General features: G+C 45.4%; 1 protein-coding gene across 1 annotated transcript in view; it reads right to left on the bottom strand.

Annotated features, from left to right (window-relative positions):
* Positions 1-18,037, bottom strand: part of ZMYND12 (zinc finger MYND-type containing 12) — a 43,602-nt gene extending 25,565 nt beyond the window's left edge. The window contains exons 1-4 of the mRNA XM_077457916.1: positions 17,858-18,037; positions 14,144-14,285; positions 7,082-7,253; positions 5,885-6,054 (exon numbers count right to left, since the gene is read on the bottom strand). Coding sequence (XP_077314042.1) covers positions 5,885-6,054; positions 7,082-7,253; positions 14,144-14,285; positions 17,858-17,967 — 594 coding nt within the window. The 5' untranslated portion in view covers positions 17,968-18,037. The remainder of the gene's footprint in view (positions 1-5,884; positions 6,055-7,081; positions 7,254-14,143; positions 14,286-17,857) is intronic.
* Positions 18,038-19,558: the final 1,521 nt, after the last annotated feature.

Here is a 19,558-nt window from a genome sequence, read left to right as displayed (position 1 = left end):
CCGGGCTGCTCGGAACCTCTGGAACAACTCCGGGATGAGGGGAAGAGGGTACCTATTCTTGATGGTGACCTTGTTGAGCTCCCGGTAGTGGATGCATGGCCTGAGGGAGTGGTCTTTCTTTTCAACAAAGAAGATGTCTGCTCCGGCAGGTGAGGACGAGGGACAAATGAAGCCTTTTGGCTTGGTTCTCGTCGATGTACTGTGTGAGGGCCTACAATTCCCCCTCGGACAAAGGGAAGATGTAGCCAAATTGAATTTCCGATCTGGGGAGTAGCTCAATAGGACAGTCATATGATTGATGTGGTGGCAAGGTATCTGCTTTCCTTTTGTCAAAGATATCAAGGTAGTTGTTGTAGACAGAAGGGACTACTTGACTGGTGTCTGTTGCTGGTTGTATGGTCAGGCAAGTATAGGAGTTGGTTTGCATGGGGATGCCACAATATGGTGGCAGTAGCTGGATGAGAATGTGACCTCCCCTCTGGACCAGTCTACTGAAGGGTTATGGGCTTGTAGCCACGGTACTCCAAGAATAACTTGGCAAATGGGAGATCACATCAAAACGGAGAAGTTCCTGGTGCCCTGTGTCTGTGGTTGTGAGAATAGGGACCGTTCCCTGTGTAACAGTTCCTGAACTGGGTGGAGTGTCATCAGCTAGGTGTATATCTAGTTTTCGATCTTTGAGAGTCAGAGGAATGTGCAGGTCTTTAGCCAGGTTGATGTCCAGGAAGCAGCTGCAAGCTCCAGAGTCGATGACTGCCCACAGCTTGAGGTTCCTTCCAGCCACCTGCAGAAAGATGGGGAGAATAATGTGAGCAGATGGAGTCCCAGATAGCTGAGGGTATGAATGTTAAAAGTGCCTGGACTTACTTGGCTGAACCGGACAGTTGCGTAGGAAGTGGCCTGACGCTCCACAGTAAATACAGGGGTTATTCTCTCTCCTGCGTTCTCTTTATTCTGGGATTAGAGCAGGTCTGAGTAGACTGTATTGATTCTACATCAGAAGAATTCGGATGAGTAGCGGCAGGAACTGTTGGAGCCGTGACCTTGGGCAGTAGTTTCAAAGTGCAACTCTACTTGCAAAGTGCACAGCTCTTTTTGTTTTTAGTAAATCAACCCCATAGGATCATGTGTGATTATTTCACTGGCAAATATTCACCCACAGCAGGATAACTTTACCGGGCACAGCAGTGAGTTAAAACACTCGCCTTCTTGCAGATATGACTACTTTACCTACTGGAGGAGCAAAGTGGCACTTTCTCATTGGCTGTTTTGCGAGGAATTGCTGCTGAAGCCAGAAAGGGAACAGCATATATATATAGCAGATATGTGTCCTCCCTGTATTTTCTAGTGAACCTGTTGCCAGCAATTTTTCACTAATGTCAAGCTCATTAGTGTGACATTTACCTAATCCCAATTAATAATAACTAATAATAATAACAACACATTGTAGTAATAATAATAATTTTTTTTGTCAAATTCACATGCTGAGTGAAAAATAAAATTCCATTAGGATGTTTAATTTAACCACTTCAATACCAGGCACTTAAACACCTTCCTGCCCAGACCAATTTTGAGCTTTCAGCGCTGTCGCACTTTGAATGACAATTGCGCGGTCATGCTACACTGTACCCAAATGAAATTTTTATCATTTTTTCCCCACAAATAGAGCTTTCTTTTGGTGGTATTTGATCACCTCTGCGTTTTTTATTTTTTGCTAAACAAATAAAAAAATACCGAAAATTTTGAAAAAAAAACATGTTTTTTTTTTGTTTCAGTTTCAAAACTTTGCAAATAAGCAAGTTTTCTCCTTCACTGATGGGCACTGATGGGGTTACACTGATGGGCAATGATAAGGCGGCATTGATGGGCACTGATGAGGTGGCACCAATGAAGTGGCACAGATGAGGTGGCATTGATGGACACCGATATGTGGCACTGATAGGCGGCACTGATGGGTGGCACTGATGGGCGACACGGATGGGCACTGATAGGTGGCACAAATTGGCACTGATAGCTGGCACGGATTGGCATGGATGGGCATGGATAGGTGGCACAGGTGGGCATGGGTTAGTCGGTACAGGTGGGCATGGGTAGGCGGCACAGGTGGGCATGGGTAGGCAGCACAGGTGGGCATGGGTAGGCACTGATAGGCGGCACAGATGGGAACTGATAGGCGGCATTGTATTATAATATATTGTACTAATGGATGCCAATCAGTGCCAATCAATAATGCATGCCAATCAGTGATGCCCATTGTGGGCACTGATTGGCATCCATTATGGGCACTGATTGGCATCCATTGTGACACTGACTGGAATCCCTGGTGGTCTAGGGTGGCATACCTTGTCCTTGGCATCCCTGGTGGTCTGGTGGCGTCCCTGGTGGTCCAGTGTGGGCATCCTCGGGGGGGGCTGTGCTGATAATCGATCAGCACACACCCCCCCTGTCAGAGGAGCAGCCAATCGGCTCTCCTCTACTCGCGTCTGACAGACGCGAGTGAGGAAAAGCCGATCACCGGCTTTTCCTATTTACACTGTGATCAGCCGTGATTGGACACGGCTGATCGCGTGGTAAAGAGTCTCCGTCGGAGACTCTTTACCGAGATCGTAGTTGCCGGGTGTCAGACTGACACCCCGCAACAACGATCACCGCGATGCGTGCCCCTGGGGGCGCGCAGTGGCTCATAATCCTGATCACGTCATATGACGTCCGGTCAGGATTATGCAACCACTTTGCCACCGTCTATTTGCTATAGGGCGGGCGGCAAGTGGTTAAAAACCAAACATTTCAGTAAAAGGGGAAACGTGGAAATCTATTAAAGATTTAAAAAAGTAAAGAAAAGACACTTGTATAATCCACAGCAATGAGCAGTCAGCCCTCTGAAGCAAACAATGCATGTTTACTATAGTAAGAACACAATAGATGAAATCAGCAACTGACCTTCACTGTGTTGCCACATTAAAAGCCATAACACTTTAATAATTTACCCTTAATTATCTTTGCTATCCCAGAATTGCTGCTGAAAGTGACTTACTGATGGCTCTCTTCGCCTTGCTAGCATGACGTTTTAGCTAATGTAAGCTGCTGTGACATTGTTGAATACCGAGGGCAGTATTCACAATTTTATGCTCTTACATATATTAAAGTAAAACATCAGGTTATTTATTTACAATACTGCAGGGTTTCTCAGTGGAGGATAACTACCAATGGAACACTGTATCTATAGTGTGCCAGACAATGAAAGTAATTTTTAAAATTCCCATTCATCAATAACAGATGAATGCATTAAATAGTGATCACATGCAAAAAATGTTAAAAGCAATGTGGGAAGCAAGTGAAGCAGGCCCAACATGTTTCGTCCAATGGGACTTCAACTGGGGCATTACTATAGTAATGGTAATATGGTCCATTGGATGAAACGCGTCAGTTTTCTTCACTTGCTTCCCACATTGATTTTATCATTTTTTACATGTGATCACTTTTTAACCACTTGCCGACCAGCGCACGACGATGTATGTCGACAGAATGGCACGGGCAGGCAAATGGGCGTACATGTACGTCCCTTTAAATTTGCCGCCCTGCCATCGGGAGTGAGCCGCCGGCGGCACGCTCCCGCGCTGGTCAGGACCCCCGTGAGTCCGGTCGCGGGAGCCGTGGACTCGATCGCCGCGGGCATCCCCGCGATCGTCTCACGGAGCGGCCACATGAAGAAATGCCATTGTATACAGCATTTCTTCATTCTGCCTAGCAACTAGTGACGCTGATCTCTGCTCCATGTGATTGGAGCAGAGATCAGTGTTCACTAAATGAAAGCCCAACCCCCCCACAGTTAGTAACACACCCCTAGGAACACTTAAAGGGGTTGTAAAGTAAAAATGTTTATTTTTTTAAAATAACAAACATGTCATACTTACCTCCACTGTGCAGCTCGTTTTGCACAGAGTGGCCCCGAACCTGCTCTTCTGGGGTCCCTCGGCGGCTGTCTCTGCTTCCTCCCGCAAGTGCTTCTCACGTTAATGCGAGCTCCCTCGCATTGGTGAGAAGCACTGCGGGCGCGCTCCCGTGATACAGCCGGCGGCTATAGCCGCTCGCTGTATCACAAGGCCCCGCCCCCCGGCGCGCTGCGTCATTGGATGTGATTGACAGCAGCGCGAGCCAATGGCTGCGCTGCTTTCAATCCATCCACTCCAGCCAATCAGCGGCCAGGCTGAGCGGCGAAGAGGACGGCGGGGGCGAGCGCGGGATTTTCGAGGGGTCAGGTAAGTAAAACGGGGGGACTGGGGGCGCGGGCAGTGTGAGATGTTTTTTCACCTTAATGCATAGAATGCATTAAGGTGAAAAAACATTTACCTTTACAACCCCTTTAAGCTCTACACTGCCACCCACTGGTTAACCCCTTCACTGCCAGTGTAATTTACACAGGAATCACTGCATTTATATAGCAGTGATTACTGTATAAATGACAATGGTCCCAAAAATGTGTCAAAAATGTCCGATGGGTCCCCCACAATGTCGCAGTCACAATAAAAATCGCTGATCGCCGCCATTACTAGTAAAAAAAAATAATAAAAAATTATTAATAAAAATGCTATAAAACTATCCCTATTTTGTAAACGCTATAACTTCTGCGCAAACCAATCAATAATCGCTTATTTGCCATTTTTTTTACCAAAAATATGTAGAAGAATACGTATCGGCCTAAACTGAGGGAAAAAAATGTTTTTTTATATATTTTTGGGGGATATTTATTATAACAAAAAGTAAAAAATAATGCGTTTTTTTCAAAATTGTCGCTCTATTTTTGTTTATAGCGCAAAAAATAAAAACCGCAGGGGTGATCAAATACCACCAAAAGAAAGCTCTATTTGTGGGGAAAAAAGGACGTCAATTTTGTTTGGGAGCCACGTCGCACGACCGCGCAATTGTCAGTTAAAGCCATGCAGTGCCGAATCGCAAAAAGTGGTCTGGTCTTTGACCAGCAAATTGGTCCGGTCTGAAAGTGGTTAATGCACTCATCTGTTATTGATGTATGGGAATTTTAAGAACAGATTAAAACTCTACCTTTTTTGACCTGCACCATATGGAGCTCTCCTTTTTTATTATTTTTTTATTCCGGTCCTAATGCTCCAACATTCCATTGGCCTTTGGTACGGGTACGGACCCTCCATTGAGGTCCATCTTGCTCCTTGCCCTCAGAAGTGCCCGGATCTTGGACAGCTTGCTGTGATACGCTTCTTGGATCCATCCTGATTGACCAATTGGCTTTTCGTTCTTGGAGTGATCCCTCTACATACTGCAATCATAGCTGAGTTGGTTCCACCATTTGATCATTAGGCCTTGGCCAATACAAGCTTGAATGACTCATTGCCATATGGCAAGTGGGTCCACCTTGTTTAGGTAACAAGTATTTATCTTCAACTTCCCATTTCAAGAATTATAGTTCAGCACTGAACGTGTTTCACAGTCTGTTCCTGGTTTACATTGTTACATCATGTGCCATTGAGGACTTTCTATTAATCGTTCAGATTGGGCATAAGCTCTACATCGTCTACCACCACCTCCCTGTTTGATGTTCATGAACAGTTCTATTTTAGAATTCATTTATACGGGACTTTTAGCTCACTGTTCCTCATATTCACTATATGTGTACAGCATATGTTGTGTTTTCACGTTTTAATTACTTTCAATGTCTGGTAAACTATATAGTGTGCCATTGGTACATTTAGCGTTACACTTTGTATACTATATGTACATTCAGATATACCAGGGCGTATTTTCATCCAATAATGCTTGTTAATGATCTGCTCCCCAGTGAGATTGGTGTTTGAGGTTAATTTATAAATTCAGCTTGCAGCTTTGCAAATAAAAACATAATTAAACTAACGTCGTTAGAGAAGTGGCGCAGTGATTCCTCAAACTCTCCCTTGGCAGAGTACAGAAGGCCGAGATTCCTGTGCAATTTGGATCGGATGAGGTTGCTGCATTCTGTAGTTTTTAGTACAGTCCAGTAAGCATGAGACAGGTACTCCTCGGCCTGTGTTAAATTTCCCAGACCTGCATAATGAAAGGAGGCAAGAAGATTATTTACAGAAGATGTGTGAATTACAAATCAATCTATGGTCCTATCCTCCCCTATTGTCAAGAGGTACAACTACTCAACTTTTGGCATGAGCTATAAGTCACAGATCCATACGCAGAAATGCAGTCCCTCTACAGCAGTGTTTCTCAACCAGGGTTCCTTGGAACGCTCCCCTATTGTCATGAGCTATGTATAATAACTCACCTGTTGGGATGACCTATGAGTCCTGGTTCCACACACAGAAATGTGGTCCTTCTACCGGCAACCAGGGTTCCTTTAACAATGGTGGACTGATTTCCTACCCACACTGACCACCAATGCAAGAAAAGCATGTGTACATTGTCCACCAATACTAGGGTGAAAATTTCCACTAACTCCCAACGCAAGGGGCACTTCTACACATTCCACCAATCTTAGAGGCCACTGCAATGTTTACTATCTGACTTTCTTTTTTGTAGTCTATCACATAAAATCCCAATAAAGTACATTTACATTTTTGGTTGTAATATGACAAAATGTGGAAAATTGCAAGGAGTATGAATACTTTTTCAAGGCACTGTAATCTGAACATGATGATGATTTTCATCTCTAACAATCAACCAGAGATGTGCATTATTTGTCAGACTACACTACACTGTTATATATATCAAACAAGGCCAACTACATTTCCTTGCCCTTCCCATTTTAACTATGGCCCCCACTACAATCCTCAGACCAGCAGATGACCACTTCCAAGGAGTGTGGCCTACACTGGAAGATGTCACCAAACTCCACAGACCCAATGGGCCACACAGTGTTGTGCATATGTGGCTTTATATACATAAGTCGAAACGGAGTACTTAACCAAGAAGCTAAGGAAAGAAAGTCGAAATAAAACTAAACTGTAGAGGGGCACATAAGAATCTATTCTGGTCATAAAAGTAATAGGCTCTTGGGCTGAAGTTTTTAGTTTAAGAGTTTGAAATATGATACAATTTCAGCAGCCATATGACTATAACTTACCAATGTTGGCTTCTGCCAGTATGAGGTATACGGGCACTAGTTCTACTGATGTCAGCCCATGTACATCTATGCTGAAAGACAGAGCGTGGGTGGCTGCTGGGATTACATCCACATGGCGCCCTTCATACAAGAGTCTTTGGGCTTCTTTTGTGGTCAGGTCAATCAAATGTTTCTGCAAAGGGAAGAAGATATACCGAATGTACCTTCTGTTAGTCTATGTATGTAAGATTCTTCTGTCAAACAACTAGATCTCCAGATGAAATGCATATATATAGCAACTCTTTTTTTTCATCAAGGGATATACATTTATATAAAGTATGCACTATCACTGCATGGCATAGGAAGATTGGAAACACTTTTACTGCCTGCTACTCTGCAGACCCCACACAGTGCTCTTACTCTTCTTCTTCTACTACTAATGAACATGTCCACTCCATCTTCTCATCATACTATAAGCTACTGAAGAATTTTCCCACACTGGTGAATTAAAGGGGGTTTATATATTGGCCTGGAGCTGTACTTGAAAGATCTCTATTGAGGATTTCACTTATAGACAAAGTTAAAGCAGAACTAAACGTCCTTATTCATTACAGCCAAGGAAGATGCCATCTTGGCCTCTGTTTGATCTGCAGTTGCCACAGTGCTGCACAAGTTATCAGCTATGACATCAGCTATGACATCAGCCATTTAAGGACTTAAAGCAGAAGTAAACCCATCAATTTAACAGTTTCAAAAAACATGTATATTCGCTAACTGTCTCATTGGTTATGCTTTCAACCAAACTGTCAAACCATCCAATGGCTGGTGTCATAACTGATCACATGTGCAGCATTATGGCAGTTAAAAATTAAACAGAGGCCAAGATGGCAGCTTCCTTGGATGAAAACAATTGGCGGGTTTACTTCCACTTTAACGATTCGGTTGAAAGCTAACATACCCACACTAGTAACTATAACACCCCTTTCACACCAGGGTGTTTTGCAGGCGCTATAGCGTTAGAAATAGCGCCTGCAATCCGCCCTAAAGAAGCTGCACTTCATTATGTGTAGTGTGAAAGCCCCGAGGGCTTTCACACTACAGCGGTGCGCTGGCAGGACGTCAGAAAAAAGTCCTGCCAGCAGCTTCTTTGGAGCGGTGTGTTTACCGCTCCTTCACCGCTGCTCCCCATTGAAATCAATGGGGCAGCGATGTAATGCCGCTGGCAAAACGCCACTATTGCGGCGTATTGCCGGCGGTTTTAACCCTTTCGCGGCCGCTAGCGGGGGATAAAAGCGCCCCGCTAGCGGCCTAAATGCGCCGCAAATCCGGCGGTAAAACGCAGCTAAAAATAGCGGCGTTTTACAGCCAACGCTATCAGCGGTGTGGTGTGAAAGGGGTCTAACAGTTATTATTCAGGGCATCCCTTGAATGTAACTGTTTTGGTAAACAATTACATTTTGGTTTAGTTCCGCTTTAGACCCCTTTCACACCACACCGCTGATAGCGTCGGCGGTAAAACACCGCTATTTTTAGCAGCGTTTTACTGCCGGATTTGCGGCGCATTTCGGCCGCTAGCGGGGCGCTTTTACCCCCCGCCAGCGGCCGCGAAAGGGTTAAAACCGCCGGCGATACGCCACAATAGCGGCGTTTTGCCGGCGGCATTACAGCGCTGCCCCATTGATTTCAATGGGGAACAGCGGTGGAGGAGCGGTAAACACACCGCTCCTTCACCGATCCAAAGAAGCTGCTGGCAGGACTTTTTTCTGACGTCCTGCCAGCGCACCGCTGTAGTGTGAAAGCCCTCAGGGCTTTCACACTGCACACAATGGTGCAGCTTCTTTAGGGCGGATTGCAGGCGCTATTTCTAACGCTATAGCGCCTGCAAAATGCCCTGGTGTGAAAGGGGTCTTAAAGCATATAAAAAGAAAAAAAAGCGCACAATCTTCCTCCTTCCAACCACCTCCCACTTCCACCATGGGACGCCCGGAGGTCCTCATCTCCCTGCTGCAGTTGGTGGTCTTTAATACTCCAAACATTGGTGCTGACATGCTGATATCAGCAATGCTTTCAGCACTGTGAGCCCCGAAGGGTGTGTCCATGACAGCCTGAGCTCAACCTGGAAGAAGAGCAGTACTGGACCTCAGAATGGGGAGTCTTCAGTACAAAGTTCTGGAGAAGAGTTGAGAATTTTTTTTTTCCATGCTTGGATACATATTAGGCAAAAATAAAGAAATAAAACTGAGGGTCTGTTTTTAAGTGGAACTCCAACCAATATGCTATCCTTCCTTACATCAACTTTCTATCAACTTCTGAACACCAGCCAACATTTTAAATTAGTCTGAGGCTGGGTTCACACTTTTGCAAATTGGATGCAGATTTCTCCGCATCCAACTCACATAGCAGGAGATTGTGACCGGCTCGCTATGGAGCCAGTTCACACATCTCTGAAGCGGCTCCGGTGGGAATTGCATAGCCTGACAGTGGAAGCAACTCTACCTACTGAATTAGGAATGGTAGATCTGGATTGAAGGACACAAATCCTCTTTGTGGTGTCATTCTATATGTGTTGTTGGGCAGGGCAGGAGTTTATATAGCACAAAGAAATCAGGCAGACTTCAGGCTTGTCAGTAGGTAGAGCTGAGACACCCCTAGAATAATAATTGCAAGCTTAAAAAACAGAGGTCCCACTTTCCGAGATATGGATATACTTGCAGGATGGGGCACTTATGCCGCGTACACACGTATCAGACTATCCGGCAGACTTTCCGAACGAGCTACCTGCCCACACACGGCACTTTTGGGCTGGACTATCCGCCGTACTTTTGAAATGAACGGACTTGCCCACACACACGGAGGAAAGTCCGTTAATTTTGAGCGTGGCTCCAGGTAGTCGGAACCAGTGAAGGAGGCGTCGCTGGCCATGTCACCGGGTATGGACTTAAAGGGGAATTCCCTATGCCGAAAAAACGGCGTGGGGGTCCCCCCTAGGTCCATATCAGACCCTTATCCGAGCACGCTACCCGGCCGGCCAGGAAAGGGGTGGGGACAAGCGAGTGCCCCCCCTCCTGAGCTGTACCAGGCCGCGTGCCCTCAACATGGGGGGGTGCCTTGGGAAAGGGGGGGCCGCCACCGCAAAGCACCTTGTCCCCATGTTGATGAGGACAAGGGCCTCTTTCCAACAACCCTGGCCGTTGGTTGTCGGGGTCTGCGGGCGGGGGGCTTATCGGAATCCGTGAGCCCCCTTTAATAAGGGCGCCACCGGATCCCAGCCCCCCACCCTATGTGAATGAGTATGGGGTACAATATACCCTTACCCATTCACCTGTGAAAAAAATGTAAAAAAACACAACACACAAGGGTTAAAATAGTTTATTGCACAGCTCCGGGGGTCTTCTTCCGTCTTCGAAGGCCTTCTCGCCGGATTCCTCCGCTATCTTCTGCTCTTTTACTAGCGGAGGAGCCCGGCTTTCTTCTTCGCCGCCGCCCTCTTCTTCCGACTTCGGGGGTCTTGTCCCCCTCTTCGGGGGTCTTGTCCCCCTCTTCGGTTCTTCTTGCCGGGCCACCGCGCCTTCTTCTAGCTCTTTTACAAGCAGTGGCCCGGTCTTCTGTCGCCGATGTCTTCTGGCCTTCTGGCCTTGAGTCCGCCGGACTTTTCCACCGGATTGTTTGATCGTGTGTGCGTGGCTTTAGTGGAACTAAGAATGGCTGCACTTAATATGACATTTACATGGGTAGGCAGTGCTTGAAAAGATGTCTCTCCTTCAGCTCTTCCTATAGGAAACTTGCCAGAAAAGAGATAAGGGAGCTGCACTGCTGTCCTGTTTTGAAGATTTAGTGACTGCTATCTTTACAGATGCATTTTAAACCACTTGTAGGCACCCTGCCTTAAAGTGGTTGTAAACCCTTACAAACCACTTTGACCTACAGGTAAGCCTAGATTAAGGCTTACCTGTAGGTCCAAGCAATATCTCCTAAACCTATATGGTTTAGGAGATATTTGCCCGAAAATGGGCACCGCTGTCTACGGCGCATGCGCCGTAGACAGCGGCGCGCAGGCGCACTAAACGCGGCAAATCCAAGAATGGAGCTGCCTAATTTATCGACTCCCGTGCGCATGCGCGGGAGTGACGTCATCGCGGCTTCGCCGCTGTCATTCGGCGGAGCTGCGAGACGCCACCAGCAAGATGGATGCGGCGGACTACAGGGGACAGCGACGACTTCGCTGGCTCCTGTGTCAGGTAAGTGACACATAATGAGCTACTATGCGATGCATAGTAGTCCATTATGCTTTACCTTTGCAGGGAAAAAAAGAGGAAGTAAACCCATCAGGGTTTACTTCCTCTTTAAAGTGGAACTTTACTCATAACAACGTGATCAAAAATAATTTTCTTTAGCAAGAAATATACATTCCACATTAATAAGTATGCTACCACAATGAGTGTGTGCTGTAAACTGCCTCCAGCACTGTTCCTGTTTCTTCCTGCCGGAGGCTGCCATTTTTCTAAAGCCCAGAGTCAGTGCAACAGTAATTCCTCAGGCTGTCAGTAGATTGGCCTCTACATTTTTGGTACATTGCCAAAAATTGGAGAGCAACTGAGCATGTGCAGAGCAGGGTGAGACAGTGTATTACTGGATTTTAAACAGTATAGGCACTTATTTTTAATGGTTTAAATAGCCGTGCCTGCAAAAGGGGCCTGAAGTGATCTAGCAGGACTTCATTTAATTTTCTGACTAAAGTTCCACTTTAAGCTGAGATGACCTTCACTAAATCTAGAGCTGTTTGCAGCTAGGAGGTACTCAACCTGAGCTTTGCTTACATTTTCTGCACTTGCTAGGCCTCTTCTATGTTTAGGACATTGATTATTTCTGCCTACATCTGTTGAGTTGTCTCCAGTAGTTAGTGTAAGCCCTTGTACACACGGTCGGACATTCCGACGGAAAATGTCCGATCAGACCATGTTGTTGGATAATCCGACCATGTGTGGGCTCCATCGGACTGTTTCCATCTGAATATCTGACAGACAAAGTTTTAAAGCTGGGCTATAAAATTTTCCGACAACATGATCCAATCGGACTTTGTCCGATTGTTTGTAGAGAATTCCGATCGGACAAAGTGCCACACATGCTCCTAGACCAAAGCTATTGGCTACTAGCCTGAACGTAGTCCCATCATAACGAAATAACGTCATCACGTTCTGAACTATTGGATTTTCCGACAACTGTGTCTGACCGTGTGTATGCAACACCAGTTTCGGACAAAATCCGTCGGACAAAATCCGATGGATTTGGTTGTCGGAATGTCCGACCATGTGTACAAGGGCTAAGAATAAAAAGCAGGGGCGGCCCGTTCATGAAGGGCTCACAGGCGCCGCCCCCGTCCACCGATGCCTCTGCTATCCATGCATCAGGACACTGGTGCTTGGATTCCAATGCTGAGGGGCTGTTTTTGAAGCACCGATTAGACCCAGAGGCTCTAATAGCCTTCAATATAGAGTGTGCTCTCAGAAAGTGCACTCTGATCCCACCCAGGTGTTTTAAGACAGTAAATGAATATTCGCTGTTGTAAAACTGATCCTTCTGCTGGCCAATCAGGAAGCAGGTTTTGACACCGATTGGCTGAAAGGACAGGCAATCCTATTGGATGCCTAGGAGGAGGAGGGGAGGAGCTGGAAGCCGCCATGGAGGAGAAGACATGGAGCCGCTTGAACCACACTGCCTGCCACCAGCGGGGTGGGGGGGGGGTGCGGCATGTGGGGGATGGGTGTTTGTTCTCCAACCCCCACCCCCCCCCCAAAAAAAACATCCGCCATTGATTAAAAGGTAGAAAGAAATCATGTTGCAGTGCACAGTCCAGAACTGTGAACATACTACAGTTAGTGTCATGGCCACTAGGGGGCCTTTTGATAGGATAAACTAAATAAAAAAAGGAAGAAATATAGCAATTGAGAAATAATGATCTGTCAGATAGATAACAAAGTATTCATAAAGTGCCCACAGAACTATCTAGAATGAGAAGTAACAAATTGTAGATGGTAACATAAACAAAACAGAAAAGCTAGAGCTGAATCCAGGAGGTGAAAGATGTTTAATATACAAAAAAAAACTGTCTACCTAGCTATAAACTGTTTTCCCACCGCGGGCTATGACTTGGGGGGACTGGATACTGAAAGATAAAAGTGACGTGGGCCTCATAGTGTAGTCATGTCTTTTATTAAACAGTGGAATAAAAACCATGTATTATACACTTGCAGAGAGTGGCGGCCGCTTATGCAGGGCGCAGAGGCACGCCCCCCTAATCCACCCGCCCTGGCTCCTAATCTACATGAGGGCATGGGATGCAATTTTAATCACGATTAGAGCCTGAGGCTCTAATTGGCTTCAAAAAGGGTGGGCTCGGGATGCAGAGCCCTGCGCCCCAAGCCCAACGAGGTGTGTGACATTAGCAAATGAATATTCAATAATGTTTTCCTGTTTCTCCTCCCAGCCAATCAGGCAGTGGGTTCTGAGACCCGATTGGCCGGGAGTCCTAAGACCCATTTGGCTGCGAGCCCTAAGTCCTGATTGGCTGGAAGGAGAAGCAACTGACGGGACTCGGGAGGAGACGCAGGGGGGAAGCCGCGACCCAGATGGGGTAAGGGGAGCCTGGTGGGCAAGCGACCTACTGGGGGACATTGCATGGAGACCATATTGTTCAATATTTTAAGGTGCCTGTAACTGCCCGTATGGTGTAAAGGGTCAATTGCAATTAGGAGGCTCTTTTTTCAAGGGCCACTAACAATTTTGCTGCCACTAGAAGCCCTGACATTTTTTTAAAAATGTTGGCAATCCTATGCCCCTAACCCTTAGTTCAATGTTCATGGAGTAATAAACTATGAGAAATATCAAAATGAATGCCATCCAACTGTTTGTTTTACCCCACAATAAGCCAAGGACCCACCTGAGATGTTAAATGATAGCCTACCCCACTACTTTGGGGGTCATTCTACATTTCCTTGGTGGGATAAATGCTGCACACTCACAGTGAGAATAACAGACAGTTCTTGTACAATCAGACACATACATAGATTGAACATTCTCCATTACCTTCCTTTGTAATAGCTGCTCTGCGGAGTGAGCCCTTTCTTCTGCTGAGGTCAGGAATGGGGTGGCTGCCCGCACAGGGATGAGAAGCTGGCATATCTTCTCATGAATACTGGTCCAGTCTGCCCGCTGATGGTCAACATCGCTGGAGAATAAAGGACTCGGCTTTAAAGCTGAACTGCACTAAGTATCACTTGGATCTAAACTGAATGAACAAAATAACCCCCTAATACCATTTTAAGAAGAATGGTCTTCCCCTTGCCAACCCTCTTCAAAAAAGACAACATGCAAGAAGCAAAACATGAGGACCATGTCACATTAGTAGTCTTGGTGCTGATGACAACCTTCTAGCAAAGATCGCTAAAAGACCACTTACCTTCTCTTATGTCTCCCTTCCCTCTCTGGACAAACCACAGAGATATAACTCCAATGCTCCGTCTTCCCTAGCAAATGTGGTTCTAGAGCAGGGGGTCGCCAAACATTCTAAACAAATGGCCAGATTACCGTCCAGGGTCTATCTCTGGCAATTGGGTGTAGAAAATGTTTTGACGTCAGTGGGAGTAAACAAGGTCCCATCTTTGGTATTGGGGGAGGAATAGTGCCCCATCTCTAGTTTCATTGGGAGGAATTATGCCCCATTGCTGGTGTCATTGGAATGAATAGTGCCCCATCATTGGTGTCATTGGGAGGAACTATACCCCATAATTGGTGTCAGTGGAAGGAATGGTGCCCCTTCATTGTTGTCAGTGGGAGTAATAGTGTCTCATCATTGGTGTCATTGGGAAAAATAGTGTCTCATCATTGGTGTCATTGGGAGGAATAGTGTCTCATCATTGGTGTCATTGGGAGGAATAGTGTCTCGTCATTGGTGTCATTGGGAGGAATTGTGCCCCATCACTAGCGTCAGTGGAAGGAATAGTGCCCCATCATCGGCATCAGTGAAGGAATGGTACCCAATCATTGTGTCATTGGGAGGAACTCTGCTCATCATTGGTGTCAGTGGAAGTATTGGTGCCCCATCATTAGTGTCAGTGGAAGTATTGGTGCCCCATCATTGGTGTCTTTGGGAGAAATTGTGCCCAGTCATTAGTGTCAGTTGCAGGAGTAGTGCCCCATCGTTGGTGTCATTGGGAGGAATTAGGTCTCATTGTTGGAGTCAGTGTATGAAATAGTGCCCAAAGGGCCAGATAAAGGCAAGGAAGGGCTGCTAGCGACCACTGATCTAGAACATTTTGGACTGTGTGTAAGTGATCCCAATTAGAGAAGGGGTTACCTGCTCTTCTGTGATTCTGCTTCTAATCTTGGACTCACCAGTATGACATGAGCCATGCAATGCACAATAAATGCACAAAAAATACTTAGTATCCATCTTATTCTATTTGGATTTATTATAATGAATTTCAGTTGGTTGTCATTTGCAAGGTATTTGCAAGCCAGTGTTTCTCAAACTTTTTCTATCAATGGCATCCTTTGAGAATATGTAAAATCTTAAGACACCCCCAGTCCAAAATAGGGGTCCCTTATCGTATCAGAAGCCCCCACACTAGAGTCCTTAGTCCCCTCCCCCCTTTTCCAGTCACATCAGAGCCCCCCCCCCCCCCTCCACTTACATCAGAATTCTCCTCTCTCCATAATTTAACATCAGAGCTCTAAGACCCCCCTTTAATATTTTACAGGGGAGTCCTGAAAATATTTAAAAAAAAAACAATAGGGCACATCTGATTTTCAGGGTGTGTTGGCGGCCCATTCATTTCATAGTGCTTTAGTGCAACTCATTATAACATGCGACATGCAATAACCACCACAAAAATGTCAATGAACCAGCTTTAGCTATACAGCCACTATGGTGGTTGGCAGTGAACTATTTGGGGCTTGTCAGTCCTGATGCGTTGGGACTCCATTGACAATCCCAATACAAGACGTGGCAGAAAGCCTTCCTCCCTATGTGGCCAGCTCACCTGCTGCCTTGCGGAGTTGCGGTAAAAAATTTGCAGCGTGCAGTACTTTTCTCAGGGCGGCATGATGCAACACAACCCATGGCATCGCACCACGCTGCAGGCAATAGAATGGAATGAAATGTCAATTGTTCAATAAAGTTCTAACAAAAAAAGGAAGCAGTGTGATATACCGGTATTTTTTTTTTTCAAGCTCTGCAGTGCAGTGTGCACACGAGAAACGAATCCAAAGACATGCTAGGTTAATTGTCTCCTGTCTAAACTGGCCCTTATATGTGTATGTAAGAATGTGAATTAGGAACCTTAGATTGTAAGCTCTTTGAGGGTAGGGACTGATGTGAATATATAAAAAAAAAAAAAAATAGCACCTGTGCCTTTTCAAAAACTGCACTGCATTAATGCGAATGGGCACCATAGAAAATAATGTTTTTTCCACTGTTGTGCATGCCAGTGCGATGGCAAACGCAAGAGAAAATGTAGTGTTGTGAACCTTTATCTAAAGGCTCACACATGTGTGGGCTGGTAGCATGAGCACCAGAGAGGATAACAATTGGTGATTTAAATAAACAAAAAAAAATTAATTTGTTTGATTTAAATCAATTTTTTTTTCTATCAAATTTATTTTAATAAAATGCTTTTGTAGTAAAAAAAAATCGATATAAAGAAAAGTTTCTCTTTAAGATACATTAGTAATTGAGTTTATTCAGCATGAAATGGTGCTTAGTTATGTAGCACGAGGCTGTATATTCTGCAATTTCTTAAATTTCTGGTAAACTTATTCAATGAATCCAAGCAAAACGCGCTGCTCTTTAGCAGACACACAAGGAGTGCTATTAAAGTTGAGTTCAGTGGAAAAAATGATTATTTTTGTATCCTAGTATTATTGCGAACGAAATTTAAATAAGAGTATACAATGATCTTAATAGATTATTCAAAAATATAAAATCCTTACTGTAATATTGCAATCCATGGTTTGTGGCTGTTTCCGTTATTAATGTGGGCATGTGAGGCCCAATCGAGATCGCTTCCTGGAATATGCATGGAGAGGTGCTTGCTGGGTAACCGGCATGCACCTCTCAATCTCGCGCATGTGCGATTCAATAGCGGCCGTAGCGCCGATAGTTTGTACTAAAGAGGGAAGTAAACTCATCAGGGTTTACTTCTTCTTTAAAAAAAAAATCCTCCAAATGTTTTGTTTATAGGTTTAAAGGAGTCATTTAAAGGAAACATTTTTATTAGGGTGGAACTCCGCTTTAAGGTCCCATTCACACCTGAGCTGCGCTACCGTGTTTGTGGTGCGCTTTTGGAGCCGCGCCGTTCCTTTTGAATGGGCCTCCTTCTGTTCCAAAAAAAGGTGCCAAAGAGGCTGACGTACCAAATGTTGGCACTGAGCACGCTCGCCATTGCTGGTTTTGCAGTGACTTTTGTGCGATTTGTCAAATGTAGCGAAATCACATGGCGTTTGGGGTGCATGTTGTTGCGTTCTGGGGGGGTGGTGCATTTTTTAGAAAGGGTTCCCGGATTTCTTTACCTATGTTTCTGGCAGAAACAGCGGCCTGCTCCAATGAATGGACTGCTGTACCCATGACAAGGGCGCCCGAACACGTATGCAAAAATGTGAGCCCAGAGTGTGAGCGTATTGAAGCACCATGGGAAGGGAAGGACAGCCAGGCATTTTCAGGAAGAGTCACCCCAATCATACACATTCAGCACTATGACGTGTCCTGTACACACACAATATGGCTGCCTCCTCTCTACATACCAGTAATAGGTGACCTTACAGCCGGGGCACTGGATGTAGGCAGGGCTGTGGCACAGCTCACACTCCAGCTTCACCCCCTTGGGGTTGGATAGGGGGTTCACGCTCTCCATCTCTGATCTCCTCGACTCACACAATCACTGGAGTGGACGGTTGCTAGGGACTGACATGTCAACAGATCGGTTGTTAGGGAAAGTGATCACAGGCGCCCTCTGCTGGAAGTAGGTGGAGTGACGGTCTGATGAATGGAGGGTGTTCACACTGCCAGCCCAGCACTATATACACCTCATTATCTAGACAGGGATCGCACAGCACACAAATCAGGGATTTGCTTTAAATAAAAAGAGTCAGTATTTATATATATATATATATATATATATATATATATATATGCGGTCCCCTTATTTCTCTCCCCGCTGGTAGACATATGACGTCTACATTCAAAGCTGGGTAACAGATGTGTGCATCGTCGCCATCTAGTGACCATTAGAAAGTACTGCATCCTTCTCACATCACACTGAACTTTTATTGTACTTGTCTCCTTTGTCCTTTGTCTTCCTGTGGCTTCACAATTTTCATTTGTTCGCTTTGTTTCGTGTCTTTGTAGAGAAATATCCCCTTATGTTGGTGGTCAGTGGATAAATACCCCCTTACATTGGTGGTTAGTAGAGGAATACCCCCTTACATTGGTGGTTAGTAGAGGAATACCCCCCTTACATTGGTGGTCAGTGAATAGATAACCCCTTGCATTGGTGGTTAGTAGAGAAATACCCTTACATTGGTGGTCAGTGGCTAAAAAAAACCTTACATTGGTGGTTAGTAGAGATTACCCCCTTACATTGGTGGTCAGTGGACAACTAACCCTTGCATTGGTGCTTAGTAGAGAAATACTCCCTTACATTGGTGGTCAGTGGATAATTATCCCCTTAAATTGGTGGTCAGTGGATAAATATTCCCTTACATTGATGGGTAGTAGAGAAATACCCCTTACATTGTTGGTCAGTGGATAAATATTCCCTTAAATCGGTGGTCAGTGGACAAATAACCCCTTACATTGATGGTTAGTAGAGAAATACCCCCTTACATTGGTGGTCAGTGGACAAATAGCCCCTTACATCGGTGGTTAGTGGAGAAATACCCCCTTACATTGGTGGTCAGTGGATATATATCCCCTTACATTGGTGGTTATTAGAGAAATACCCCCTTACATTGGTGGTTAGTGGAGCAATACCCCCTTGCATTGGTGGTTAGTAGAGAAATAGCCCTTACATTGATGGTCAGTGGATAAATATCACCTTACATTGGTGGTCAGTGAAGAAATCCCCTCTTGCATTGATGGTTGGTGGATAAATATCCCCTTGCATTGATGGTCGGTGGATAAATATCCCCTTACATTGGTGGTCAGTGGATAAATACCCCCTTGCATTGATGGTCGGTGGTTAAATATCCCCTTATATTGGGTCCTGAAGGGGATGGGACAGATTGTCAAACTGTCAGCCTGTCCCCCAATAAAATTATGCTGGGGGACAGATTGACCTGGGGGAATTATACTGGGGGACATACTGTCCTGGTGGGAATTATAGTGGGGGACATTTTGTCCTGGTGGAATTTATACTTGGGGACAGACTGTCCTGTGGGGAATTATACTGGGGGACAGACTGACCTGGGGAGAATTATACTGGGGGACAGACTGTCCTGGGGGGA

The sequence above is a fragment of the Lithobates pipiens genome, unplaced genomic scaffold, assembly GCF_037356315.1.
Source record: "Lithobates pipiens isolate NorthernLeopardFrog02 unplaced genomic scaffold, aLitPip1_a1.2 Scaffold_27, whole genome shotgun sequence".
Lineage (NCBI taxonomy): Eukaryota > Metazoa > Chordata > Amphibia > Anura > Ranidae > Lithobates > Lithobates pipiens.
Note: the sequence above shows the minus strand (reverse complement) of the source record. Positions and strands in the feature narration are given on the sequence as shown.